At 53.8% G+C, this 27,260-nt stretch overlaps 4 protein-coding genes across 8 annotated transcripts; 3 read left to right on the top strand and 1 right to left on the bottom strand.

The window, feature by feature from the left end:
• Positions 1–14: 14 nt before the first annotated feature.
• ZFPL1 (zinc finger protein like 1) lies at positions 15–4,263 on the bottom strand. Of its 2 annotated transcripts, XM_016208319.2 has the most exons (8): positions 4,133–4,263; positions 3,708–3,816; positions 3,323–3,434; positions 1,741–1,934; positions 1,564–1,636; positions 1,344–1,490; positions 981–1,104; positions 15–474 (listed from the first exon to the last, which is right to left on the bottom strand). In XM_016208319.2, exons 2-8 carry the CDS (start codon positions 3,807–3,809, stop codon positions 288–290), a joined length of 939 nt encoding a protein of 312 aa, XP_016063805.1. In that variant the 5' UTR covers positions 3,810–3,816; positions 4,133–4,263; the 3' UTR covers positions 15–287. The 2 variants fall into 2 exon arrangements, with proteins under 2 accessions (XP_016063805.1, XP_087678539.1); XM_087822413.1 differs by lacking the exon at positions 4,133–4,263 and having other exon boundaries at positions 3,708–3,933.
• Positions 4,264–4,433: 170 nt separating this feature from the next.
• LOC107533578 (sororin) lies at positions 4,434–9,924 on the top strand. 4 transcript variants are annotated; one of them, XM_016208326.2, is made up of 6 exons: positions 4,443–4,573; positions 4,763–4,857; positions 4,936–5,001; positions 5,080–5,115; positions 7,645–8,079; positions 8,270–9,924. In XM_016208326.2, exons 1-6 carry the CDS (start codon positions 4,528–4,530, stop codon positions 8,348–8,350), a joined length of 759 nt encoding a protein of 252 aa, XP_016063812.1. In that variant the 5' UTR covers positions 4,443–4,527; the 3' UTR covers positions 8,351–9,924. The 4 variants fall into 4 exon arrangements, with proteins under 4 accessions (XP_087678101.1, XP_087678102.1, XP_016063810.1 ...); XM_087821976.1 differs by having other exon boundaries at positions 4,436–4,573; positions 4,936–5,115; XM_016208324.2 differs by lacking the exon at positions 8,270–9,924 and having other exon boundaries at positions 4,441–4,573; positions 7,645–8,261.
• Positions 9,925–11,142: 1,218 nt separating this feature from the next.
• Positions 11,143–13,784, top strand: LOC107533552 (uncharacterized). The gene is made up of 4 exons (XM_016208287.2): positions 11,143–11,824; positions 12,048–12,146; positions 13,462–13,528; positions 13,668–13,784. Exons 1-4 carry the CDS (start codon positions 11,385–11,387, stop codon positions 13,782–13,784), a joined length of 723 nt encoding a protein of 240 aa, XP_016063773.2. The 5' UTR covers positions 11,143–11,384.
• A 4,536-nt stretch (positions 13,785–18,320) lies between these two features.
• Positions 18,321–27,098, top strand: NAALADL1 (N-acetylated alpha-linked acidic dipeptidase like 1). Its single transcript, XM_016208327.2, has 18 exons — positions 18,321–18,520; positions 18,605–18,777; positions 18,862–18,983; positions 19,381–19,503; positions 21,107–21,390; positions 21,492–21,593; positions 22,559–22,644; positions 22,781–22,900; positions 23,797–23,882; positions 23,963–24,026; positions 24,110–24,177; positions 24,401–24,492; positions 24,578–24,668; positions 25,644–25,725; positions 25,808–25,981; positions 26,057–26,144; positions 26,254–26,346; positions 26,636–27,098. The coding sequence occupies exons 1-18, from the start codon at positions 18,321–18,323 to the stop codon at positions 26,820–26,822; spliced, it is 2,235 nt and encodes a 744-aa protein (XP_016063813.2). The 3' UTR covers positions 26,823–27,098.
• Positions 27,099–27,260: the final 162 nt, after the last annotated feature.

Below are 27,260 nucleotides of genomic sequence, written 5' to 3'. Positions count from 1 at the left end.
AAGGAGGCTTTGGGTATTTTAATAAAGTCTGCCATTTATTTCCACCTGCCAGCTCCTTCATGGGTTGGGGGTGGGAGGTCAGAGACCTAGGGGAAGCAGGTCAAGACAAACCCTTGATCTGCAGGGACCCCAGGCCTAGCCTGCAGCCACTCTGGTGAACTCGGCTTTGGGCCTGGGATCTTAGTGTCTCAGGCTTGAGGGAGAGGAGCAGCGAAGGGCCCTCAGACCTCCCCACCTCCCCTCCTCAGGCCCCCAGGTCCTAGGCTGGTCCAGCCACAAGCAAGGGCTCAGGAGGGACCCACACGGATGTGAGGGTTCATGAGTGGGTCCAGGTTGGGATCATTGTCAGTTGCAGCCCGGCCCAGGCGAGACATGAGGGCAAGTAGGGCCAGGAAGCCCAGCAGCCCCAGCAGCAGCAGCAGCCCTGCCCGCTGCAGCAGGGTCAGCGGCCGCTTACGAGACCCGTCCCGGCTCCTGGGGGTATGAGGGGAAAGTCAGATCAGGCTCCCAATCCCTGGTGGCCCCGGTGGCCTGGAGAGAAGCCCTGGTTATGACACTGGTCTTCTGGCCCCAGTGCCACCATCTCTGAACCTCATTTCCTCAAGTGTGCCATGGGACTGATCATCCCTCTACCTGCTCACTACAAGGGTGACTGTGTAGCTTGAACCAGCTGAGGAAACGGCTGTGTTCTGGAAACTGGAACGTGTCAGGCATGGGGACAGTCACACAGATCACATGGTGTTGAAGCAGGAAGGGGCCTCAAAGAGGCCAAGTCCAAACCTCATATGTAACAGCCAAGGAGCAGCCCGAGAGGGCAGACCCAAGACTTTTATTGTCAAGCCGAGGCCTCTTTACACAGCCCCAACGCCTGGGTACCCAGATCAAGCCCCTTTGTCATGGAATTGTCATGCCTGGGGCCTCTGGTTCTCACTTCCTTTCTCCCCCCTTCCTGGCATCCTGCCCCACATGACCCTGTGTACCTGAGCAGCTGGGCCAGCCAGCCCAGGGCAGGCCGGCGACGGTACTTGTCATCGTCGCAATCTCCGTGGAGGCCTGGGGCCCGATCATCCTCCCGTGTGTCATACACCTTCCTTGGGGCCGAGGCTGCAAAGGCAGAGCCACCAGCATCCACAGGCTCAGGGAAACTGCCCCACAGCAGGGGGAGAGGAGAGGGCAGGAGATCCTTGCCCTTCTCAGCCTGACATTATAACTGAGTTGTGGGGAGGTAATGTCTGTGCTTAGAGTGAGGAAGGGTCCCTCCAGGTGGGTCTCTGGAGCCCTGAGCTCCCTCCACATGAACCACCCCAACCCACTCCTCTGACCTGGACAATCCCCTGGCTCACCGTGAGTCAAGGGCTCAGAACCGCCCATGTGGATCACTGTGTGCTGCTCAGGCCGGCTGGGAGGTACAGGGGGCCGGGGGACTTGGCTGTAGAAGGCTGGGGCAGTAGAAGCGCTGGCTATGTCTTCTTGTTCAGGGGTACCACTGGCTGTGGCAGGAAGACAGCTGTCAGCAAAGCAGGGAAGCAAGGGCCCCAACAGCAGGTGGAGACCACCACTCACCATTAAAGCTGGACCAGTCAGAGAAGTCAGAGGTGTTGAGGGGCTCGGGCTCCGGGCTCACCACCTCATCAATCTGGAGGAAGGAACCTGTGTCACCAGCCTGCCCAGTGCTGTTTCCACCCACTTATTTGGCCCAGGTGGGACCCAAGGCAGATGGATAGACAGAGAGACTCTCACCAAAGGAAGGCCCAGTCCTGCCCGGGCCCAGTTGACCGTGGTTAGCTTCTCTCTCAGCACAGAGGCCACAGGGCCAACCAGGTTGCTTGGGGGGAAGATGGGGCCACTGCAGCTGGGACACTGGTAGCCAGCGGGCGCTGTATTTCGGGGTAGCTGGGCAGCACGTTCATTGAGGCAGGCCCAGTGGAAGAGATCTTAGGGCCCATGAAATAGCAGAGAAGAGGCATGAGGAAGAAGACACTTTAGACTCCTAGCCCAGCAACAGCCCCCAGCCCATTGCAGGGATCTAGGCACACATACACGTAAGCCCAGAGCCTTCTCCCCATCTTCACCTTAGGTCCATTTCATCAGTGTTCCCTAAGCCTTCAGCCTTACTGGCTACCACCATCTCACTAAGCCAAAACAGATGCTACAAAGCTCCCCAGCCCACTAGGGGGTGAGGATGGGTGGGAAGAAGATGCCACAAGTTCCTGGGCTAACAGCTAATCAAGAACAGTTTCAGCCCTAGCCAGTTTGGCTCAGTGGTTGAGTGTTGGCCCATGGGCTGAAGGGTCCTGGGTTCGATGCTAGCCAACGGCACATACCTTGGTTGCAGGCTCGATCCCCAGCCCTGGTTGGGGGGGCGTGGGTGAGACAACCAATTAATGTGTCTCTCTCACACTGATGTTTCTCTTTCTCTCTCTCCCCCTTCCACTCTCTCTGAAAAGTGATGGAAAAAACATTCTCAAGTGAGGATTAAAAAAAAAAGAAAAAGAATAGTTTCAGAAAAGCTTCCTAGACATACACACAGGCACATGTGTGCTTGTACACACCCATGGGCACAAATATGCACATGCTTATATATACATAATCAAACACAAGTGCCACCCTTGTATCTGTACTTAGGCACACCAACTCACACATACACATCTCTACACTCACTCGTTTGCTAACACTTGAGCACCCTCACCCACACATTCTCCTGCAACCTCACAACATACCTGTAGTCATGTTCACACACATTTACCCACTCACCCACAAACACTAATGAACACACTAACACTTATGTAAAGAGACAATACACATTAAATCCATGCACAAATATCCACGAATCACACTGAAAAACACATACATGGAGCTTACTCTTTTGTACTAGCTCCTTCAAAAAGTGGAGGTAAGGCTCTTAGACCAGAGTCAGGTCAATGTCATGACACATATCTGCTGACTTCTTGTAGCAGACTTTACTGTGGGAAACTCATTTCCTCTCTGTTCAATCTTGGAATCAGTAATGAATCTTGAATGCCTGAAAGCCTCATCTTTTCAGCTCATGGCTAGTCTGGCCAGCTACTGCTCAGACACAAACACACCCACAAGTTTGACTGGCTCTCACTCAACACTGGAGATGGGAGAGAGGAAACTAGAAGCTTTAATTTTTAGGGAAAGATACTAAGGCCTACAAAGGCAAATGAATTGCCTGAGCTCACACAGCAGGTAAGTAACTCAGCAAGACTAGGAACTGGGGCTCCAGCCTCCCCAACTAGGGTGTGGAAACCAGTCACCAAGCTGGGCCTGCCCTGATCCCTGCAAAGTAACCAGGACTCACCATAACAGACAAGGCGGGTTGTCTCTCGGGCAGCCAGGGGTGTGTTGCACAGGCGGCAATTGGAGCTGTAGTCGCTATCTTGGAGCCACTGCAGGTAAGATTGTACGATGCACTGGAGTGGGAGAGAGAGGTCACAACTGGAGCAGGGGCTCCACAGCCCAGCTACCTAAGACTTCTGTGGTTTGTTTAATCAATAAAGATTTACTGAATACATACTGTGTGCCAGACTGTTTTAAGGGCTGGGGATATAGAAGTGAATCAGATAAACCAATTCCTTACCCTTGTGGAGATTCCATTCTAGCGCCAGGCCATTCATGGATTTGGAAGAAGCTAATATTACCTGCCTTCCCAGTGCCTTGCTCAGCGGCTCTGATAAAGGACCCACCTTGGCGTGATTGGCTACCAGGCAGTGCTCGCAGACGTTGACCCGGTGTTCGAAGCAGAATAGGTTGGTCACCTTCCTCTTGGGGCACTTGCAAAGTCCCATGGTCCACCTTGGAGAAGGGGCCTGAGTTGGTAGGGAGCCAGGTTTTGGTGGCTACCACTAGGCACTTAATAGTCCACTTCGTTTCTACTCCCCTAGACACACTCATATTGGTGCCAGCCCCAAATTTCTGCCCAGCGCCCCTCTTCACTCCAGACCACGCCCCCTGCATAAATCCCGCCTCCGCAGACCCCCCCTCATTCCTTCTGAATCCCGCCCCTGGATAGGCTCCTCTACCGGCAGCTCTCCGAAACCACCGGCCCCGCCCCCAGAGGCCCCTCCTGGGTCCCACCCCTCCAAGCCCCGCCCCCACTTTCTCCACAGACCCCACTCTCGGTGTTACTGATGCACCGCGGCACCGGTCCCGATGAGCGGGAGCGCTGGTCGGAGGCGTAGACGCCGCGCTCCGCCGACCGCCGGCTCAGCTCTTCCCAGCTGGGGCCGTTCCGATTATCCCTCCGCTGCCACGTCTCTTCCGGGTGCGGCGCGTGCTGATGACGCTACACGCCATTTGCCCCGCCCCTACGACGCAAGACGTGATGGCGGGTATAAGGGGGGGGGAGGGAGCGGACCACAGACACCCTCACGCTCTACGTCATTTCCGCTTCCTCTCAGGCCAGGCGGGTAGTTCGAACGTTACTGTTTCGGAAAAGCCTTGAGGTTGGCGCGAGCCTCACCACCCGCGGTGGCGGCGCGGAGAAGGTCGAGACCAAGGCTAGATATGTCCGAGAGGCGAACGCGGTCCGGCGGGGCCGCCCAGGGCTCCGGTGAGCGGAGGGCGCGCGGGAGAGAGGGGCCCAGGCGTTTGAGGGGCGCAGACCCGTGAGGAAGGCCCTCGGGGAAGGCTCCTCCAGCGGGCCTATTTGGGAACCTTCTGCCGCTCTCTTCCAGAACCTGCGCTCCAGACTCTGAGGTAGAGAGTCCTCCCCTATCTCCTAACTTTTTTTTCTCTCCAGGGCCGAGGGCCTCACTTGCTACTCAGTCTCTGCGGAGGTCCCAGCGGAAATCAGGCTCCGATCTTCCCAATACCCTCCCTGAAATCTGGCCGAAGGTGAGCCCGGGGTTCCTCAGTTCCTTCCCTAGAGGCCCCTGGGCTAATATGGAACTCATGGTCATCCCTCCTCTCCAGGCACCTCATGCGACTCCAGCCAGAAAGCCCATCGTCTTGAAGAAGATCGTGGCCCATACTGTAGAGGTGAGGTCTGAGAGAGGGGTTGGTGGGGGGAGCAAATTTGGGGGCCCGCTATGTGATCAGTTACTGTTGTCTCCACAGATCCCATCTGTCTACTCACCTCGAAGGAGCCCTAGGGTGAGTTCATTTTCATCTGCTTTGTTGGGTGGAATCCAGGACATTCTAGAGCTGGGATGGGGCATAGTGTCTGCTCGCATCTGCTCGGGGAGCTGTTTTGCAGTCTTTTGAGCTTGCCTTTGGACACCTGCATGCATTGCCAATCTCGCTTACTCCTAGAAACTTATTAGGTTTTGATGCCCTGGTATCCTCTACTATTTTCCTTTAAAAGTTGAACTGTGTCCCAACTGCTCTTTCTTTTTGCTCCATCTTGTTCTCAGTTTTTATATATGGTTGTTGTAAGACAAGTTATATGTACATTTGTTTACAGTCTTAGCAGCAGCCAAGATGTTGTGCCTGAAAATATAATGAATGAGAAATGCTAACTTCTTATTTTACTTTATTTTATTTTTTAAAAATTTTATTTTTGTTTAAAATATTACAGATGTCCCTTTTTCTCCCCAATGACCCGTTCCACCCCGTTCCTTCCCCCTCCCCAGTCCCTCTCCCCACCATTGTCCATGTCCTTGGGTTGTGTATATATGCACATAAATTCTTTGGTTACTCTCTCCCCCTCCACCCACCCGCCCTCCTTCATCCCTCTGACATTCATCAGTCTCATCTATGCTTCCATGTCATTGAATCTGTTCTGTTCACCAGTTTATTAAGTTCTTCAGATTCCACATATAAGCGAGATCATGTGATATTTGTCTTTCACTGCTTGGCTTATTTCACTTAGCTTAATATTTTCCAGGTCCATCTATACTGTCCCAAAGGGCATGAGATTCTTCTTCTTTACAGCTGCGTAGTATTCCATGGTGTAAATGTCCCACAGCTTTTTTATCCACTCATCTACTGATGGGCACTTGGGCTGTTTCCAGATCTTAGCTATTGTAAACTGTGCTGCTATGAACATTGGGGTACATATATCCTTTCTGATGAATGTTTCAGGATTTTTAGGATACATTCCTAGGAGTGGAATCACTGGGTCGAACGGCAGCTCCATTTTTAATTTTTTGAGGAACCTCTATACTGTTTGCCATAGTGGTTGCACCAGTCTGCATTCCCACCAGCAGTGTACTAGGGTTCCTCTTTCTCCACACCCTCGCCAGCACATGTTTGTTGATTTGTTGATGGCAGCCATTCTGACATGTGTGAAGTGATACCTCATTGTGGTTTTAATTTGCATCTCTCTGATGATTAGTGACGTCGAGCATTTTCTCATGTGTCTCTTGGCCATCCGTATGTCCTCTGGAGAAGTATATATTTAAGTCCTTTGCCCAAGAAATGCTAACTTTTTGGGAGCTCATAGGGTTGACAGTCTAGTGGGGAGAAAGTCAAATGAACAAGTGATAACAATTGTATGCTGGGGACTGCAATATGGAAAGAACTAGCTGCTATGAAGTGCACCTCACCTAGACCAGATGGCTCAGGGGCATTTCACAGAAGAAATGTTTTAACTGAGTCTTAAATCTTTACAGACAAGTAGGAATATACCTGTGAAAGGAAGCTGTATTTATAGAGACCTGGAGTACACACACACACACACGCACGCACGCACGCACGCACGCACGCACGCACACACGCACACACACACACACACACACACACACACACACCATGAGGTTTGGGGAGCATGAGCGTGTTTGGTTGTCCGCAGGAGACCTTGTCAGGGAGGGAGTGTGCTAAACCAGAACAAATCTTGATGAGGCATGAAAGCCAGCCTCAGGAGCTTGTATTTTTTCTTTTTTAAATATGTCTTTTATTTCAGAGAGGGAGAGGGGGAGAGAGAGAGAGAAACATCAGTGAGAGTCATTGATCGGCTGCCTCCTACACGCCCCCCACTGGGGATTGAGCCCGCAATACAGGCATGTGTCCTGACCAGGAATTGAACCACGATCTCCTGGATCGTAGGTCGATGCTCCACTACTTAGCCATGCCGGCCAGGCTGGAGCTTGGACTTCTTGTCCTTGGCTCTGTGGGCAGCCTTTGGAGAGTCTTAGCAAGATAGTGATTGCCCTGGCCTGTGTTGCCAGTGGTTAGTGTCTGCCTGTGCACCAAAGGATCTCAGGTTCGATTCCTGGTCAAGGACGTGTACTTGGGTTGCAGGTTTGATCCTGGGCCCCATTTGGGGCAACCAATTGATGTGTCTCTCTCACATCGATGCCCCTCCCTCCCACTCTCTAAAAACCAATGGGAAATAACTATATCCTTGGTGAGGGTTAAAAAACAAACAAAAAGAAGGTTGTTGGACTGGCCTGGATGACAGGTAATGGGGGGCTTGCATCAGTTAGAGGGGGCCAGATTCCGGTCACATTTTGGAGAGTTTGCAGCACCAGCAGGTGCTGGCAAGTCTTCTTGCGTCACAGAAACACACTTCCGCAGAAGCAATGGCCAATTGTTCTTTTCTTCCCGTCCCCACATCTGTTTCGGCGTCTGATTTCTTACTTGACCTGTGTCCTCTTTTCCTTTTAAAAGTGTCCTGTGGGTCCCTCTGGAAGTAGGTAATGGAGCTGAGTAACGGAGGCATTCTCTTCTGTCCTGGTACAGATTGCTTTTTTCTTGGAGAAAGAAAACCACCCTCCTACCAAGAAGCCTACTGGGGAGGACATCTTCAAGACATGTAGTGTCCCTGCCACCCCCGCCCCCACTCCTGTGCTGTACAGCCCAAATGTTGAGTCAAACTCCAGGGAAGGAGACCTGGACACCAGAGACTTGGAAATGTCTAAGAAAGTCAGGCGATCCTACAGCCGCCTGGACACCCTTCACTGTGCCTCCACCTCCACCCCAGGCCGCCCATCCTACTTTGGCTTCAAGGGGCTGCCAGGGAAAGAAGACTTGGCCGGAGTCTCGCCTCTGGTGTGTTCAAAGTTAATCGAGGTCCCCAGGGTCCCTGTGGATCCCTGGGTCCCGGACACGACTCTCCCCGGAATCTCCCCACCAGTGAAAGAGAAAAGGAAGAAGAAGAAGGTGCCGGAGATCCTGGTGAGTGAGGGGCAGGGGCCTTCCTCTGCCGTCACACACACACTGGGAGACACTGAACACATGCTGAGCCAGGGCTCAGCTCTGGCTGTTTTGGGGGAAAGATGGAGCTTGTGTGCAGGGTGTGGGTAGACATGCTCCAGCCAACATGCCCTCTTCCCCACTCACCTGCCTCCCATTTCTCTTCCCCCAGAAATCGGAGCTGGATGAGTGGGCCGCGGCCATGAATGCTGAGTTTGAAGCTGCTGAGCAGTTTGATCTCCTGGTTGAATGAGATGAAACTGGGGTGCACCTAGCCAGACTCTCCTCTTCCCCCTGTACATAGCCTCTTTTTCCTGTAGAAAAGACACTTGGGGTCCCCTTCCTTGGCCTTGTTACCTGTGCATGTGCTGTTGCGACACATGAGGTCTGTCTCCTGAGTGTTTGCACAGTGGCAGCACCCATGGCAGCTGTAGGAAATAGGGCTCACATGGCCAGGTGTCCTGGCTCTAGTCAGTGACCCACCCTCGTCTCCTCCCTACCTCCTGTAGTGTTCTGGCCACTTTCCAGTTGGTACACAAACTAGGGAGGGAGAATCACTGGCCCTGCCAGAGGAGGTTACAGGGCTGGGGATTGTGGGTGAGAGCATCTCTGCCGTCTGGAGAATGTGGCTGCTCTGTGCCAGCCCCAACAGAAACAGGCACCACCAGCCAGAGCAGCCTCGGGCTCCCTCTGTTGAGTTGCCTTCTGTTGGTGGCTTGAGTTTTGTCTTAGATTTTGTAGATGGTTCAAGAGAGAATTCGTGGATTGGGACAGCTCTATCTCAGGAAGAAACTGGACACTCGGCCAGTAGAGTCAGGTTTAGAAGGAGAGTGGAAAGCCTCAGTTGGTCTCAGACCATAGGTGTTGTATTTTATAGTTCTGTGTTCTGCTGTTGAGGTATTTGGTTAAACACCAGGCTGATGGAGTGCTGGCTGCATGGGGCAAAGGGTACATCTGAACTAGACACCTGCAGAGGGCTGAGAAGGGGCCTATGGCAGGAGGTGACCCATTTTGTCATGCACACCTGTTTCTTACAAACTAAAGTGCACAGAGTCTGCCCAGTTCTGGAACAAAAAATGTATAGGTTGAACAGTCCTAGTCCCAGCAGCATTTTGCAGCTACACTCGGAAAGTTCTAGGAGGCTTTTCTCACTTTACAGAAGGGGCAGGGGTTGATAGCAGTTTTAACCTGTAGCTTCCTTAGTGCCCTCTCACATGAGGGCACTGCCTGAGGCAGGTGCCAGGAGTTGAGCTAGGGGGCAGGGAGGGATCACATTGTCTTCAGGGAACCTCACTCCTCACCCCCCCATTTCTCTTTTCTCAATGCTGGTAAAAGGTGTGCTTTCATAGGCTCCCCAACCACAATTTGCACCATCCCCCATGTTGTTGAACCTTTGCACATTTACAGGTTTGTGGAAGTAGAGGGTAAGAGGACAGTGGAGGGTCTTAAGGATAGCAGTGTCAGAAGATGAGTGTTTGGTTAGGTTACCTGAAACTGCGCTGATTAAGCTCTTTATAATGCCTGGGGGCCCCAGATTACCTGTTCAACGCTTTGTGCTTTGTCAGACCCTGCAAGCAAGCCCCCTTGTCAGGGTGGGCCAGATGCCCTTGAGCTGGGCCACACCCAAAGAATTCTTGTCCTCACTGGCTTGGATGGGCAGGACTCCTGGGAATTGTCTTAGTCCTGCAGAATCAGGAGTAGCCAGATGATGTTGAATTGATGTCATTGCTTCAAACCTTTCTGGTCCTGAAAAACTAAGAATGTGGAGTTCAAGGGAAAATTGGGATTTCTTTTTTTTTTTTTTAATAAACCTGGTTGAAGAGTTTCTTTCTGCTTGGAGATTGTGTTTCTTTCATTGGGTCAAAGGCAGAGCTGATGGTGTGAGGCCCTGGAAGCTAGCCATCTTTGGGCTGTGTCACAGGGTTGTCCCCTACCCCCCATGTCTGTTTTCCTGTCCAGCTGCTCACACCCATTCCTCTAAGACAGGGCTACCTGCATAGGAGGTCTCAAGGGGAGCCCCATCCCCTGCTGTTCCAGAAGGAAAGAAGTCAGGTCTGGAGTGAGGCAGCTAAGAGCTTCATCAAGTGTCTGGGAACGAACCCTCCCCCTCATCCCGAGTCCAGCCTTTGTTTCCCTGTCAGGTTACTGTGAAAGAGCCCGCTCCTTACACTGGCCCCGCCAGGATGCTCTACAGCAGTGGGTGCAGAAGCCCCTGGGAGCTAGTCAAAGATGTAGATATGCATGCAACTCCATGCAGGTGGCACAAACCAGTCTTCCGTCAGATCTCTTTACACTTGTCCTTGCCTTCTAGACGGCAAATCAAGGCCTTTAAATTCTTAAGTTTCCACAGCCTCCCCACACCTGCCTACTACCTCCTTCCCTCACCCAGAGCAGCTCCCTGCCTCAGAATTGGCACTACCCTGGAGCTTTGTGAGTCTGAGTTATGGTCCCCTCTGCGGGCACTGCGGACCATGGAGGTTCTACTCACGTCCTGTGGACAGGAATGGTGATATATAGGCCATCTGGAAAGGTTTGATGTAACGTAGAGAGCACATTCGTGGAATCCCCCACAACCCACAGCCTGTCAGAGCCTGAGTAGAACTCAGTGTGAGGGACACATCTGAGGTCACCATTTGTCCTTTAATTGGATTGTCCCCCATCATTTTGCCAGAAGATGCACAAGATTCTGAAAAATCTGAGAGAAAAATGGTGCCAATTCCATCTATTGACAAGATTTTCTGTGATTTGGGGAGAAGCTGCTATTTCAAGCTTCCTTGGTGGGACCTCTCATATCACCTCAGGGGCATTCTCAGGCTCAGCCCAGCTCTGGCTCCACTGCAGACCTGGCGGGGGGGGGGGGGGGGTCCCAGGGGGAGGCAAGTTTGCTCAGCAGAAAAAAGCATAGGCTGAATTCAGATTGCAGAAGGGGGCAGGAATGGGAGAGGTGAACATCATAGACAAGAGTATGGCACCAGGGAAGGTTTGGGATGGTGTCGGGAAGCGAGGCTCCTGGCTGGTCTGAGCAGAGGCTTGTTCAGGGATGGTGGACTAGTATGTCGGTTAGAACCAATGGCGTCCATAATGGAGGGTCTTCAATGCCACATTAATTGCTTTTCAATGTCCAACTGATAGATGATTTCTATACCAAAAATGAGGGATTTTCCACTTGTATAGGATTCCATTAAATAGTGCCATTCCACCCTCCAAACCCCACCCCCACCCCTGGCATTTGCAGGGATGGAACTGGTGGTGGAGACTCCAGGCTGGAGGCTGCCCATGAAAACCAGATGAGGCTGGAAAGGGGAGGCTGTGGGATGATGGAGGTGGCTCACCAGCTGGGCTTCTGTCTTCCTCAGTCTCCCCTGGGCAGACGAAGAGCCCATTCTAAGCCCATTGAGGAGCCAGTGGTGCAGCCTGTTGAGCAGAAACTGGAAGACCCTCAGGTCTCTGGGGAGTTGGGCACGGAGGTGACAGGCAGGGGCGGCAGGAAACCTGGAGAAATTCTTTCCCCGCCTGAGTGGAGATCTGAACTCCCAGCCATCGATCCAGAGTGTGCCAGCCTCATGCCACTTGACTGCCAGCCTCATGCTGCTTTGGTCACCATGATACCTCTGCCAAAGCCACCTTCTTCAGAGCCAAAGCTGGGCCTCCAACCAGAACCCACGGTCAAGTTCCTGTTTACACTCCTGAGCGAAGTGGAGCCCCCTGAGCCGAAAGACCCTAAAGAGTAAGGCTGTGTGAGTGTGAAGGTGAGGGAGGCCAAAGGTGCTTCTCCCTGTCCCCCGCATCCCACCCCATATTAACACTCAGACCTGGGCCAGGACTCAGCCTGGGTGGGCAGATAGGACTGAAGGAGCCTAGGCCTTGGGCTGCCCCCTGGCGTCTGACCACTCCATTCTCTCCCAGACTATTGGTCCTCCAGTCCTACCCTCACTGCAAACCCATCCTAGGGACTTGGCGATCCAGGAGAGCCGGTTCCTGGATGAGGAAGACTGGGGCGCCCAGCAAACCTTGAAGGAAATTAGCCATTTGCAGAATGCTTGCATGAGGTGAGCCAGGTCTGAGCAGGTGGGTCACAGCGTTTTTCCCCAGGGAGGCCAGGGCCTGGGGCTTGGGGGCTGCGAGTTTGCACCTTCACTTGCCCTCTTCCTTCCCTCCTCCCTTTTCTACTCTGGATGACCTCCTTGCCGGCCAGCAGGTTTATCCCTCCCAAGCATCAATTTCCTTCTCATATGGTGGGACCCGCCCCACAGGTGTGGGGGCCACAGCTCTTCCCCATCAATTGACTGTGTGCCCACAGGCCTGGTTATTGGGCAATCTATAAGGCTGCCTATTAGGGACCCCAACTTTAATTGTTCAAGAACTTGAGGGGTAGTTTGGCCTGTGGTAGAGGGGTTCTGTTCTCTGCATGTCAGGCTCTGGAGCTTGGGTCTGCATGATCCCATGACTGTTTGTCTATCTGTGATAATGCCAGGGTCAGATATCTCCTTGGAGACAGAGGTCTATGCTGGGTGTGGGGAAGGTGTGATACCATTTCCCCAGGGCCGCACGTGGGCTCTCAAGGCCATGGTTCTGAGTGGTCAGCGCTTTTGTTCAGACACAGCTGACTCAGAGTGCTCAGGCAGCGCCAATTCCACACAAGAATTCCACAGAATCTTGTCGCAATCCCACTACAGCCTAGTGGGGTGGAGTGGCTAGCCCTTTGCTGCCCCCTTGCAAAGAGGACCTTGGGCGCTTTCTATGCCACCTGTGTGATGAAGCAGCCTGCCCTTCTCACCTATGGCTTTGCCAGGACAATATGAGGGTGCAAAAAATAACTTCTAGCTGGGCTAATAATCAGATTAACATGAGACAGGTTAACAGGCAAAAATGTCCAAAATTTATTACCGATGTACATGCGGGGGAGCCTAAGAGGTGAGACCCGGAGATACACTGGTTAGAGGTTAATGTGCCATTCTGGACTAAGGAGAGGCAGGCAGGGGTCTGGGACTTCAAAGGGAATGTAGGCAATTCAGGGAGATGAGCAGGAGCAAGCATTTGGTAAACCAATCCTTGCTGGGCCACCCAGAAACAATGGGACAGGCCTTGCACAGTTCCCTTCCTTTAAGCAGGTTTTTCTGTGCAACTTCCTTTAGGCAAGTAAGGGGAGGATCAAAGTTTCTGAGTCCATTGTTTCTTAACCAGCTTTAAAATCAGTACCCCAAAAGGCAAGTTTGGGGTGGCAAAACTGGTACCCCTAAACAAGACTGGGGGCTTTGGGTGAAACCCCTGTCTCAGGTGGCTGTGCCAGGTCACACAGCTTATGGGGGGTGGGGCTGCCTAGAACAAGAGCCTGGGGACTGAGGAGGCGTCTTTCAACCCTAGGCTTCAGGAGTCGCTGAGCAGTATTCAAGCAGATAACCTGGCCTTGGGGGAGAAGCTGCAAAACCTGGTAAAACCCTCAGCCCAGGACCCCCTTCCTTTTCCAAGCCTCCTTCCTGCCTCCCAGCCCAGCTCCCGTGCTGGGGAACCGCACACAGTCCTGCCCAGGTCAGTTATCCACCTCTGGCCCCTGCAACCCTTTATTCTAGCCCAGCTTGTTGTATGAGATCCTGAGGGAGGAAGTAAAGACTGTCCAGGAAGAAGGGAAGGCCGTCCAGGAAGCAGGGCTGTTTCAGGTGGACAGGCAGCCCCATGGCGAGTGGTGAGGGAGGGCACACCTCTTTCCCCTTGCCTGCAACAAGCCAGCACCCAGAAGGCAGCATTGCTCACCCCGTAGCCTGCCACTGCCCATGACCACAGAAACCAATGGCAGCCTTGGACGGCGCAAGGCCAGAGACTGGACACCTCCTCAGAAAGCCACTCCAACAGCAATAAACTTCCCCACAGCCCAGCAGAGGCTCCTCAGTGTGTCTGTGTGCCCTGAAAATCGGGTGGAGCAGGAGACCACCAGCTCTAAACTGAGCTTGGTCCCTGGACTGCCCTCTGATGTCTCCCCACCTCCCTGGGTTTGCTGGTTCTGAGCTGCTCCCAACCCAGAGGAGGTTCCAGGCCTGGTTAGTGTCAGCCCCAAGGTCAATGTACCTGTGATAAGCGCTGGGGCAGGACTGGAAGGGGCCGCACCCCCTTTTGAAGATGATGGAGGCACCAGGTCTGACTCCAAAGTGCAGGTGTACTAGGGAGGGGCAAGAACTGCCTCCCACTGTGTGACCCCGCTGGGTAAGTCTCTTCCCCTTTGTAAGTCTCTTCCCCTTTGTAAGTCAGGAAATGGGGATGGGGGGGGGGGGGCGGCGTATTAGTGCGAGCTCTACTAGGGCCCAAAACCCTTCAGGCTAGAGATGCATCTGAAATTTGAATCTCCACGCCCACCCACCCCCAACCTCCAGCTAGGGCCCCCTGGGACCTCCCTTGAGGCCTCACTCCATCTATAAGGCTCTCTTTGTCCTGGGCCACAGCCCCTCCCCCTTATCTTCCTCAGGACTGGCTGCCTGAGCTCTCAGCTGTGGTCACTGTTCCCTGGCCACCCATGTGCCCTCAGGGCTTATGCCCACCAGCCTTGCTGCCCTCAGCATCCGTCTAGTCCCAGGGAGCCTTTCTAGTTGTCCCATGATTCTTGATGTGAGGGGAGAGAGAGAGAGAACAGGTAGAATATTCAAAAACTTAGAAATAATTCCCATACAACTAGACAAGGACTGTACTTCAGTTTTTTGTTTGTTCTTGTTTTTCTTTTTAATTATTATTTTTTAATCCTCAATGAGGACATTTTTTCCATTGCTTTTCAGGGGGTGGAAGGGGGGAGAGAGAGAGAGAGGAGAGAGAAGCCTCGATGTGATAGAGACACATTGATTGGTTGCCTCCCAAACACATCCTGGGGGCCAGGGATTGAGCCTGCAACCAAGGTACTTGCCCTTGGCCAGAATTGAACCCAGGACTCTCCAGTCTGCCTGCCAACGCTCTAACCACTGAACCAAACCAGCTAGGGCTGTTTGTGTTTATTTTTAAACTCCTTAATGAGAAAGATAATAGCAAGATTACAAAGCCAGTTTAAATGAGAACATAAGAGCCCGGCCAGGCATGGCTCAGCAGTTGAGCATCCACCTAGGATCCAAGAGATAGAGGTTTGATTCCTAGTCAGCGCACAGGCCTGGTCTGCGGGCTCGATCCTCGGCAGGGAGCGTGCAGGAGGCAGCCGATCAATGGCTCTCTCATCATTGACGTTTCTCCCTATCTCTGAAATCAATAGACATATTTTTAAAAAATAATAATTAATGCTGGGCCAGGCATGGCTCAGCAGTTGAGTGTTGACCTAGGATCCAGGAGATCGTGGTTCGATTCCCGGTCAGGGCACGTGCCCGAGTTGCAGGCTCGATCCCCACTTGGGGGCATGCAGGAAGCAGCCGATCAATGACTCTCTCATCATTGATGTTTCTCTCTCTCTCTCCCTCTCTCTCTCTCTCACCCTCTCCTTTCCTCTCTATGAAATCAATAAAGATATATTTAAAAAATAATAATAATAATAATTTTAAAAATGAAAATACAGGAAACTGACACAGCCCTGGCCAGCATGGCTCAGTGGTTAGAGTGTTGGCCTGTGTACCAGAGGGTCATGGGTTCAATTCCAGGTCAAGGGCACATACCTGGGCTGCAGGTTCGATCCCTGCCCCAGTTGGGTAGTGGGGATCATGCAGGAGGCAACCAATCGCTGTGTCTCTCATTATGTTTCTCTCTCCTCTCTCTAAAAATCAATGGGGAAATATCCTCACTCCTCGGGTAAGGATAAACAAATGAATGATTTTAAAAAATGTTGAGGAACGGGCCACACCACCCACTCAGCTAAGATGGGGGAAGGAAAATTGATCAAATTAATGTCTGGTGCCTATAGCATTGTAGACACCAGCTGACTCCCACAGCCTGAGCCAGAGTTCTGGGGTGTCTCTCTCCCTCTCTCTCTCTCTCACATACACATTACACTTAGGTAGAGTCACCCACTCAGCTGTCATATACTCTTGTCCAGATGTCCTGTGCCCAGCCGGGGTGGCTCAGTGGTTGAGCATCAACCTGTGAACCAAGAAATCACTGGTTCAATTCCTGGTCAGGGCACATGCTGGGGTTGTAGGTTTGGTTCCCCAGTAGGGAGCAAGCAGGAGGCAGCCAATCCATGTTGCTCTCTCACATCGATGTTTCTCTCTATCCCTCTTCCATCCTCTGTCTAAAATCAATAAAAACATTTTTTTAAAAAAGATGTCATGTTTGTGACTTCACATATTCAAGGGACTAAGTCCTTCTAGAAAGGGTTGGGGCAGGACCATAAAGCTGCTGCCTGGTGGTGTCATTACCATGTCTCTCAATTTATCAGCTGACCTTAATGTCCCACTGCCTTCCTGGTGGTAATAGTCCTTCGGTGTCCTCATAAAGAATGTGTGTGCTCTCCACAAAACAGGCTTCTGATAAGATCCAAGGTCAATATCCTGGGTGCTGATAATCACCTCACCAAGAACAAGAATGGTGGCTTCCTGGTGCATGGCCCTGAAGCCGCTGATCACACTACCCCCCACCTCCAGTCCTCCCATGCTAACATGCAAACCCTCCTGACCAGCAGCACAAGGGAAGATGGGCATGGTGGGGCATGGGGCAGGTGGAGTTGTGAGCAGGAAGGGTGCTGCTCCTAAAGGGGGCGGTAAATCACACCCATGCACGTGCTTGTGCACGTACACATACACACACTCACGCGCGCGCACATACAAGCACTAAGTCCATCATGGCCCAGCTCCCCCAGCTCTTCAGGTATCCTTGGGCCTATTAGTGGGCTGCAGCCTGGCTGGGAGCCAAGGCAGGATAAACGTGGGAGGTGGGAGGAGTCATCCTGAGCCCCAGGGACCTTCCCAGTTCTGCCTGGCTCTCTGTGAGGTCTGGAAGAGGCTCAGTATTTGTGCTGAGTACTTGGTGTCTCCGTCTCTCTCTCCTCTCTCTCTCTCTCTCTCTCTCTCTCTCTCTCTCTCTCTCCCCCCCAGCCTTTGCACATGCTAGGCCATCTGTACAGATGGCCGGTCCCTTGTCCTCTCTCCATGCTGAATTCCTGCTCATCCTTGGAAGATCCCCTCTAATGGTCCTTCCTAGACAGAATTCCTTACTCTCCTCACTGGGAACACACTGGCCCTCCTCCTGTAGGGGCACTTCCCACATGGTTGAGTCCAAAGCCTGTGTCCCCTGCTGGACTGAAGTTCCTGGCCACCTTTGCTTCCTTAGGGCCTGGCATGGATCTGGCATAGAGTTAAATGCATCAATGATGCTTGCAGGTGTAAGTGATGGAGTGAATAAATGGAGGGTGGGTGGATGGATAGATGGATGGGAGGGGGAGTGGATGGGCAGATAGGAAAGTGGGTGGGTGGATAGATACAAGGGTGGGTAGTGGATAAATAGGTGGAAAGATGGGGAACAGATGAATGGATTCCAGATAAGGGCAGGGATGGAAGAGGAAGCCACATTGCCAAGCAAGTGTGGGCTTCCTTCTGTCCTCTGGAATAGTCTCCCTTTCTAAGAGTTCCCCTTCCCCCCATAAGCTGGGACCCCTGCAGGCCGGATACAAAGAATTCTCCTGGGTTCCCCTTCTTCCTTTAGCCCCAGACTTTGCATTTTAAGGGGTCAGGTGAAGCAGGAGTGGCTAAAATGTACTGAGCTTCTACTATGTGCCAGACACTGGGCTAGATATTTCTACAGATGTGGTTTTGTTCAATGAAAACAGAAATACAGTTTTGTGAAAAAGGTTCTATTATCCTATTTTACAGTTAAGAAAACAGGCTCAGAGAAGCTACGTGAACAGCTCAAGGTCACACAGCTTATGTCAAGGAAGGATGGGATTTGAACTCACACCTGCTCAAGCAACCAGTGCCCAATGTGCTGGGATCAAAAGACACCGAGGGGACAGAGGCAGGATGATGGGTAGTTGGCCAGCCCTACTCTGGACATAGGGGCTCTGAGTTCTGGCTTGGTCTCTGTTTTACTGAGACACCTTGGTCCCTCTTTGGGCCTCAGTGTCCCTGTGTAGATGTGATGCCCCTGGAGGTCTTCTCCAGGTGAATGACACAGACACTGAGGTGATGTGAACAGCTCCTGGCCCTCCCTGCAGGATGCTCCCTCACTTTCCCCGACAGGAGGCAAAGGGCAGGGCCATCCTGGGGTAATGGTTAACTAGGCCTGACACCCCATCTATAAGAAGCCACCCTGGCTGGCCAAGACTCCAGAGGATGCAGTGGGTGAAGGTGCTTGGGGGGGTCTTGGGGGCTGCTGCCCTCTTGGGGCTGGGGATCATCCTGGGCCACTTTGCCATCCCCAAAGGAGCCAACCCGCCAGCCTCCAGTGCCTCAGTCTTCCAGGACCTGGACCCAGAGATCCTTGAGACCGTTATGAGAGAGCTGGATGCCAACAGGATCCGGGGGAATCTCAGGTGAGAGGCTTATCTACCTGGCCCTGCTGTTTGCCAGAGCCCCTCCCTGACCCTGGCCTGCCCCTCCCTGTGCCCGCCCTGCAGAGAGCTCTCCAGGGAGCCGCACCTGGCCTCCAGCCCCCAGGATGAGGCTCTGGTGCAGCTGCTGCTGCGGCGCTGGCAGGACCCAGAGTCAGGTCTGGACTCGGCTGAGGCGTCCACGTACGAAGTGCTGCTGTCGTTCCCCAGTCGGGAGCAGCCTAACCGTGTGGTCGTTGGTGAGGTCCTGCCTGCTGTGGCTTAGGGATGCTGTGGAGTGGGGAGCTGTGGGGCCCAGTCCTGATACTGCTCCCCTTCCACAGTGGGTCCCACTGGAGACATCCTCTTCTCCTGTCGCCAGAGTGAAAGGAACCTGACTGGGGAGCAGGGGGGGCCTGATGTGGTGCCACCCTATGCTGCCTACGCTCCCCCCGGAACCCCACAGGTGGGCCTAGAACACACCTCCCCACCGCCATGGCCCAGCTCCCCCTGGCTCCCACTCCAGCTTCTCCTGTCCTGACCCAGGGGCAGTTGAAATATGCCTCAACGGGGGCTCAGCTCCCCCCCCCGAATTTACTCACCTCCACACTCCATGGCTTCTTCTTTCCCCCATCACTCAGTCACTCAACAGATGCTAATGGCCTCCGCTCAAGGCGAGGCCAGGTAGAGAGTACCTGGACACAGAGGAAACCAGGCGGGACTGTCCTTGGGGAACTTACACGTTCTCGGGGAGGTGGGGAAACAGAATCTAAACCCTTTACCCTGCCACTCAGCTTTCCCTCTCTTTTCGCACTCCATCTGCCCTGGGCCTGGCTCTAAGGATCACTTCCTCTTGGGACCAGGGCCGCCTCGTCTATGCCAACCGGGGCACAAAAGAAGACTTTAAGGAGCTACAGGCCCAGGGCATCCCACTCAAAGGCACCATCGCCCTGACCCGCTACGGGGGTGTAGGACGCGGGGCCAAGGTGAGCAGCACCCCCAGTGCAGGGCGCTGGGTGGGGAGAGGGCCCAACAGGGGACATGAGGCAGTAAGGGGATGGGAAGCAGCAGCACTGAGCAGGAGGCCAAGCTGTATTTTTGATACACCGTTGATGTTCTGTGTGACCTTGGATGCCTCCCCTAACCTCTCTGAGCCTCAGGAAATAAAGGAATTAGGCAAAATTTTCAGCTTTGATAATGTGGGAGTCTAATTCCTCCTGTAAAGTGGTGCTTCCAAATATTCAACTTAAATACCTCCAGTTGCCCTCCCCACAACCTGCTTCTTTTCAATGAGAAATTTTGACTAAATATTACATGTCTCAGGTTTTAAATTTATAAAAATACAAACAGGTACAGAGTGAGCGAGAGTTAGTGTCTAATGGATACAGAATTTCAGATCTGCAAGATGAAAAGAGCTCCAGAGATGGATGGTGGTAATGGCTGCACAGTAATATGGATGTATTTAATACCCCTGAACTGTCTACTTTAAAATGGTTAAGATAGGAAATTTTATGTGTGCTGATCACAGTTTTTAAAGTAGCGCCCATGATAAGAGCTGAAAAAAAGAAAAAGGAAAGAAAGAACAGAACAGAATAAAGGGGGGGGGGGGAGGGCAGGCGTGATGAAATTTCCAGTTTAAAAAAACCTGTGTAAAGTGGAAAAGTTCTGTGATCCCATCCCCCAGAGGTCGCCACTCTTCCAGTTTCTGGGCTGTCCACCCAGTCTCCTCAGGGAGAAGCCCCTATGAACACCCCTCTTCTTCCCCTCCTTTGACATGCAAGCGGCAGAGTAGACCCACTGTTCTGGGAAGTGCTTTCTTCACCTTAAGACCCTGGAAGTCACCCTCAGTTGGTACATAAACTCTGTTCTTCTTCTGCCCTTTTTAAAGGTACTGTTTTGTTTTTATTGTGACAAAATAACTGTGACAAAATTTACTATTTTAACCATCAGTGGCATTAAGAACATTCACAAACTCGGGCAGTCGTCACCACCATCTGTTCCCAGTGAAGCTGTCCGGTTAAACACCAACTCTTCTTCCTCCCTCATGCCCCTGCTAACCTCTATTCAACTTCCTGTGTCTATGAATTTGCCTGTTCTTGGTCTCTCATATAAGAGGAATTATTCGATATTTGTCCTTTTATGCCTGCTCATCTCCCTTAGCATAATGTTTTCAAGGTTCATCAGTGTATCAGAATCTCCTTCCTTTCGGAGGCTGAGTAAAAGTCCCTTGCATGTTACGTACCACATTCTGCGTGTCCATCCACCTGTCGGTGGACACTTGGGCTGCTTCTACCTTTTGGCTATTGTGAACGGTGCTCTTGCGAACTTGGGCGGGCCAGCACTGCCTTGTTCTTTGATACAGCTGCATAGTATTCCCTTGTAGGATGCTCCATTTATTCAACCAGCCCCCGCCCCCATAAGCACCGGCCTGCCTGTGCCCAGCAGTCTTTTGCTACCTCAAGCAGCACTGCGATAAATGACTTGGGCAAACATCACCCTGCCATTGTGAAGACGGATCTGTCCCGGGTCCACAGCGAGCAAGACAGGGGGTGCATCCCCCTCACCCCTCCCTCACGCTTCCTCCTGCAGGCTGTGAACGCTGCCGAGCACGAGGTGGCTGCAGTGCTGGTGTATACAGACCCCGCAGACATCAATGATGGGCACAGCTTGCCCAACGAGACCTTCCCGCACTCCTGGCACCTGCCTCCCTCTGGGGTGGAGCGAGGCTCCTACTATGAGTATTTTGGGGATCCCCTGACTCCCTACCTTCCAGCCAATCCCTCCTCCTTTCGCCTGGACCCTGCCACTGTCTCCGGATTCCCCCCAATTCCCATTCAGCCCATTGGCTTTGAGGATGCCGAAGTCCTTCTCTGGTGAGCTTGTGCCCTGGGGTCTTCTGTCCGTCCTCCAAAAGCCTCCAGACGTCAACCCCCATATCCATATTTGCTCTGAAGGCTCTCGCCCTCCTCCCCAGTAACCTCCAAGGACCCCTGGCTCTGGATGCCTGGCAGGGAGCACTGGGCTGTGACTACAAGTTGGGGCCCGGCTTCAAGCCTGATGGTGCCTTTGCAGGCAGGTGAGATGGGGCCCCCTCTCGCCTCAACTCTCTTCTCCCCTTCCCGTGTTATGCTTCCCTGACCCTGAGTTTCCCTTCTGCCCACTTCAAGGCCTGGCCTTTCCCTTTCTTCTCTCTCCCAAACCCTCCCCTGTCTCCAAAACTATCTGTCTTGTCTTTGGGGGAACCAGTGAAACAGCTGTGTGGCCTACAAATTCCTATGGGGTCCCCCTGACCTTATCTCAGACCTTCACTCTCCAGCCATACCCTCCTCACCCGAGGATATTTTTTCCATTGATTTTTAGAGAGTGGGAGGGAGAGAGGGAGAGAGAGAGACATCGATGTGAGAGAGACACATCAATTAGTTTCCCCCAAACCGGCCAGGGATTGAACCTGCAGCCCAGACATGTGCCCTTGACTGGGAATCTAACCCATGACCCTTTCGTGTTCAGGCCGACACTCTAACCACTGAGCCACACTGGCCAGAGCCAGCTGCCCCTCTCTTGAACACACCAAGCTCATTCCCAAATCAGGGTCTGGGCACTTGCTGTTCCCTCTGTCGCTCCTGCCATTCCTGGCCTGCACTAACCTCCCTACCTGCCACCAGGTAGCCTCTCACACTCACAGGTCAACCGCAGTTGTTCACTTCCCCCTGGTCTGTCTGGCTCAGGGATGGGGGTGGCAGGGTGGAGAGGAAGGCGGGTCCATGTCCATCATTGCCCAGAGCCCAGCGCGGAGCCGAGGTACACTAAGTACCTGGTAAGTACTTACTGAGCGGCTGAGCCAGTGAACCAGTGACAAGGAGAACAGGATCAGAAGAGCTGCGCTCCAGCCTTGCTGCCTCTCCTGGTACCATGGGCAGGTGATCTTGCCCTGCCCCATTCTGCTCTGGGCCTCAGTTTCTCCTGCACTGGGGGCAGAGAGTGGGGCGCTAGGGGTCAGGGGTAGTGAGCAGGGCGAACACTGTCTTCCCTTCACGCCCCCAGCCAGGTGAACGTGAGCGTTCACAACCGCCGGCAGCTGCGGAACTCCTCCAATGTCCTAGGGATCATCCGAGGGGCTGTGGAGCCCGGTGAGCGCCCCCTCGCGGCTCCCTGCTCCCTGCGCCCTCAGAACCCGCCCGGCTCGAGCGCCCTGACCACGCCCCCTCCGCCTGGCCCGCAGACCCCGCCGTCTCCCCTAGTTTCTGACTCTACTCCTCCCGCCAGACCGCTACGTGCTGTATGGGAACCACCGGGACAGCTGGGTGCACGGGGCCGTGGACCCCAGCAGCGGCACTGCTGTCCTCCTGGAGCTCTCCCGCGTCCTGGGGACCCTGCTGAAGAAGGGTGAGGCCGCCCCCTCCCCTGGTCCAGGGACTCCCCCCCTGGGAGGTGACCTCCAAACCCACTCCTTCCTGGCTCGGGCAGGACATCCTGTCCCACCTCCCCCCTCTCATTCTCCAGTGCCCGCTTGCGCCAAGCCTGAGGGCCCTGGGGGCAGGCACGCACGGACACCAGCCCTGGTTTCCAGTGGCCCAGTGATGAATTCGTACGGACCATTGATTGATTCGTACGGTAGCTTCTGAGAGCCCGCTGTGTTCCTGGATGGAACGAGGCCCAGATGCTGCTGTGAGCAAGGCAGTGCCCAGGCTCTGCCCTCCGGGAGCCTCCGCGCAGTTGAGGCAGGGATGACAGTCATTACTCAACAGATACGTCTCGGTGTCTACTGCATGTCAGGCCAGTTCTAAGCAGGGGAGGTCCCACAGTGAACACCCCAGAGTTCCTACATGGAATGACAGCTGTGATCAGTGCTGTAAAGGAACATACCTGAGGGGCTTTGCAGGTGCAAGTCAGAGGGCAGTTCAGGAAAAGGAGAACGTGAATGTATTGTCACCAGGTGAAGGTTGTGGGCCAGTTTTTCCTAGGATGCATGGAGAAGGGAGCTGGAGGGGGGTTCAGGAGGCCTTCTAACGCATGCCTATAGGGAAGAGGGAGGCAGGGCATCTAGCAAACGGACCACCTGCCTGAGGGAGGCTGGTGTTGGGGGCAATGTTGGGGTGTCACAGTAGAGGAAGGAGGCCGGAAAAGGGGGATGAAGCCTCCCGGAAGGCTTGTCTGGAGAGGTGCCAGGACCTACCTCTTGTCACGGGCTACCCTCCGACCTCTCCGTGTCCCCAGTCTTTCTGTGAGTGACCCCAGGATCCCGGGTCCCCTGCCTTCCAGCCCTTTGTTCCCTCCCCCAGGCACCTGGCGTCCCCGCAGATCCATCGTGTTTGCGAGCTGGGGGGCAGAGGAATTTGGGCTCATTGGCTCCACAGAATTCACGGAGGTGAGAGAGCCTCCAGGGTCGGGGATCAAGGGGATCCCCCGGCAGGGCAGTGCCAGGCTGACGTCGCCCCCCACCCGCAGGAGTTCTTCAGCAAGCTGCAGGAGCGCACGGTGGCCTACATCAACGTGGATATCTCGGTGTTTGGTATGGGGGCGACAGGGCTGACTGAGGAGGGGGGAATTAAGGGGCTGGAGCCCTGGTAGAGCTTTTCCCTGGTCCTCCCACAGCCAACGCCACCCTGAGGGCTCAGGGGACGCCCCCGGTCCAAAGCGTCATCTTCTCAGCAGCCAAACAGGTGGAAGGGGCGGGGCGGGGCTGACGGCCGGGGGCGGGGCTACAGAGGTGGGCGGGGCTGGAACTTCTTGTAGGGGCTGGAGGGTGGGACTGAGACGTGGGGCTGGCCTTGTAGGACCCGCACGACTGAGCGTTGGCTGGAGATTCGGGTGGGCCGGGCAGGGGACCCGTTAATTGTTGGGTCTGGGGAGGGGCCAGCCCCAAAACTAGATTCCCCTGGTCAGATCTCCGCACCGGGCCCCGGCAGCCTCAGCATCTACGACAACTGGATCCGCTATTTCAACCGTAGCAGCCCAGTGTACGGCCTGGTCCCCAGGTGAGCCGGGGGTTCGGGGCCCAGGACCGGGGCTCTGGATGGGAGGACTGGCCCTGCAGCCTCTAGCCCATCTTTCTTTACGCAGCTTGGGCTCTCTGGGTGCTGGCAGCGACTATGCCCCCTTCATTCACTTCCTGGGCATCTCCTCCATGGACATCGCCTACACCTATGACCGGGTGAGAGGCACCCCTCCTCTTCCAGCTCCAATACTTTACTCCAGCAGCCAGCCCCCTCCTCTCCTTCAGGCTTCTCTAGTGCAGTCTGAATCGGGCTCCATCACTCAGTAATTGCCACCTCAGCCAAGTTTCTTAACTTCTCTGAGAATCTGCTTATGCTCATCTAATTTATCAAATTGAAGATAATACTGATTTTAAGATGCACTATTATAATATGCACTATTCAGGAGGGGGAAAACTCCACTGCCAGTTAGGTGTAGGGTAACACCGACTGTAAGAAGCGTCCTGATTCCAGAGATTTTTTTTTTTTTAAATATATCTTTATTGATTTCAGAGAGAGGAAAGGAGAGGGAGAGAGATAGAAACATCAGTGATGAGAGAGTCATTGATCGGCTGCCTCCTGCACGCCCCCAAGCCCACAAGCTGGGCATGTGCCCCGACTGGGAATCGAATCCCAATCGCCTGGATGCTAGGTTGACGCTCAACCGCTGAGCCATGCCCGGCCGGGCTCCAGAGATCTTAAAATGTGAAAAAAGCATTTATCTCAGAATAATATCTCAGATTAAAGTATAAAACAGGGATGATTCATGGCATTGGTGTGAGTGAAATGCGATAAGGGATGCAGAGTACCCAGCCTGTGTCTCCAAAAGCAGTTTCTCCCCTTCATGGCCACATTGCTCCTGGTTAGTGAAGCTGGATTTAAATCCTGCCTAACTTCAAAGCTCCAGGCTCTTCTTCATGTGAAACGGGAAACACACCTGACCCAGCTCTGCCACGTATTAGCTGTGTGATGTCAGGCAGGTTACGTACCCTTTCTGAGCGTCAGTTTCTTCCTCCATAAAGTGGGAATTCTAGAAGCTACCTCATGGATGGAGCAGTGACTCGAGTTAACATCCCTACATTGTAGCTCACTGTAGGTACACCTCCTCCCACTTCCCATCTCCAGCCTATCACCTCTGGACTTTGTTCCCCCAGAGCAAGACCTCCGCCCGGATCTACCCCACCTACCATACAGCTTTTGACACCTTCGGTTATGTGGACAAGTTTGTGGACCCTGGTAAGGAGAGGGGCAATGGCATCCTGAGGCTGGAGGAGGATGGGCTGAAAACTGAGCCCTGGCTTTGTCACCCTCTCTGCAGGCTTCAGCAGCCACCAGGCTGTGGCCCGGACGGCGGGGAATGTGCTTCTTCGTCTCAGTGACAGCCTTTTCCTGCCTCTCAACGTCAGTGACTACAGTGAGACCCTCCGAAGCTTCCTGCAGGCTGCCCAGCAGGACCTTGGGGCCCTGCTGGAGCAGCACAACACCAGCCTGGGTACGGAGACCCCCTGACATTGAGGCACAGGGAAGCCTACACTTCAGGGGCTAAGATGCTGGCTGTACCCCACAGGGCCTCTGGTAACTGCAGTGGAGAACTTTGAGAGGGCAGCTGTGGCCTTGGTCCGATACATATCAGCGCTGCAGAAGGACACCTTCGAGTGAGCAAGGGCAGCAAGCCAGGTGTCTGGGAGGGTGGTATCCAGGGCAACATGCAGGCTGGCAGCTGGGCTGCTGGCTCGAGTGACCAGCAGGTCCTGCCACCTCCAGCCCCCTGCAGGTACGGATGCTCAATGACCAGCTGATGCTCTTGGAACGGGCCTTCCTGAACCCTCGAGCCTTCCCAGAGGAACGCTACTACAGGTGAGCTGTCCCAAAACTCTTGGGAGGCTGGGTAATGGGCACTGAGGAAGGAGAATGTCAACATTTCACTGGCCTTTAGGGGACTCAGGCCCAAAGGAGGGGAGGCAAATCAGTCAAGGTGACCCTGGGACTAGAATCTAATCTACCACCACTGTAAGTGCGCAGCTTTTAGTGAGTGGGAGGTGCTTTTGTGCTGAGCTATATACAGGAGCTGAGGCAGTACCAGGCTGAAGCTTCCCTTGTTTCTGGCCCTTGAATGACCCTGAGCCTCCCCTATTTCTCCTGTTAGCCATGTGCTCTGGGCACCTCGTACCAGCTCCGTAGCCACATTCCCAGGCCTGGCAAATGCCTGTTCCAGGGCCATGAACACAGACCCAGGATCTGCAGCCTGGGCTGAGGTGCAGAGGCAGCTCAGCATTGTGGTGGTGGCCCTGGAGGGTGCAGCAGCTACCCTGAGGCCTGTGGCTGACCTCTGACCCCAGCCCTCCTTCCTCAGCTCCCACCACCACCCTTTATCCTAACCCTCTCCCATTCCAATTTTCTTTGGGTGTGTCCCAGTCTTCCCCGATGCCAAGAGAGGTCACGACCATGGGATCCTCTCAAGCTTCTGGGGCAACAGCTCAGGGTCCTACCAGCTGTGGTCACCTGAGGGGAGTGACAAGCCCTGGATGAGTCTCCCTCATTCTGGCTCTTGGTTGACAGGACAGGAGGTGGGGATGGTAAAACCCTCAATTGCTCTTGGAAGTGGGTGGGTGAGGATAGGATACATAATGCCAACATTAGATGCCAGCTCAGAGTCCACCAGGGCCACCGCTCAGGGACCAGCAGGGAAACTGAGGTCCAGGGTAAACAGAGCCTTGCCCACTCTGGGTTCTTCTACCCTCATACCCCCAGTATTTTCTCAACTTCTCCCT

This window comes from Miniopterus natalensis, chromosome 11 (assembly GCF_054644295.1).
Source record: "Miniopterus natalensis isolate mMinNat1 chromosome 11, mMinNat1.hap1, whole genome shotgun sequence".
Lineage (NCBI taxonomy): Eukaryota > Metazoa > Chordata > Mammalia > Chiroptera > Miniopteridae > Miniopterus > Miniopterus natalensis.
Note: the sequence above shows the minus strand (reverse complement) of the source record. Positions and strands in the feature narration are given on the sequence as shown.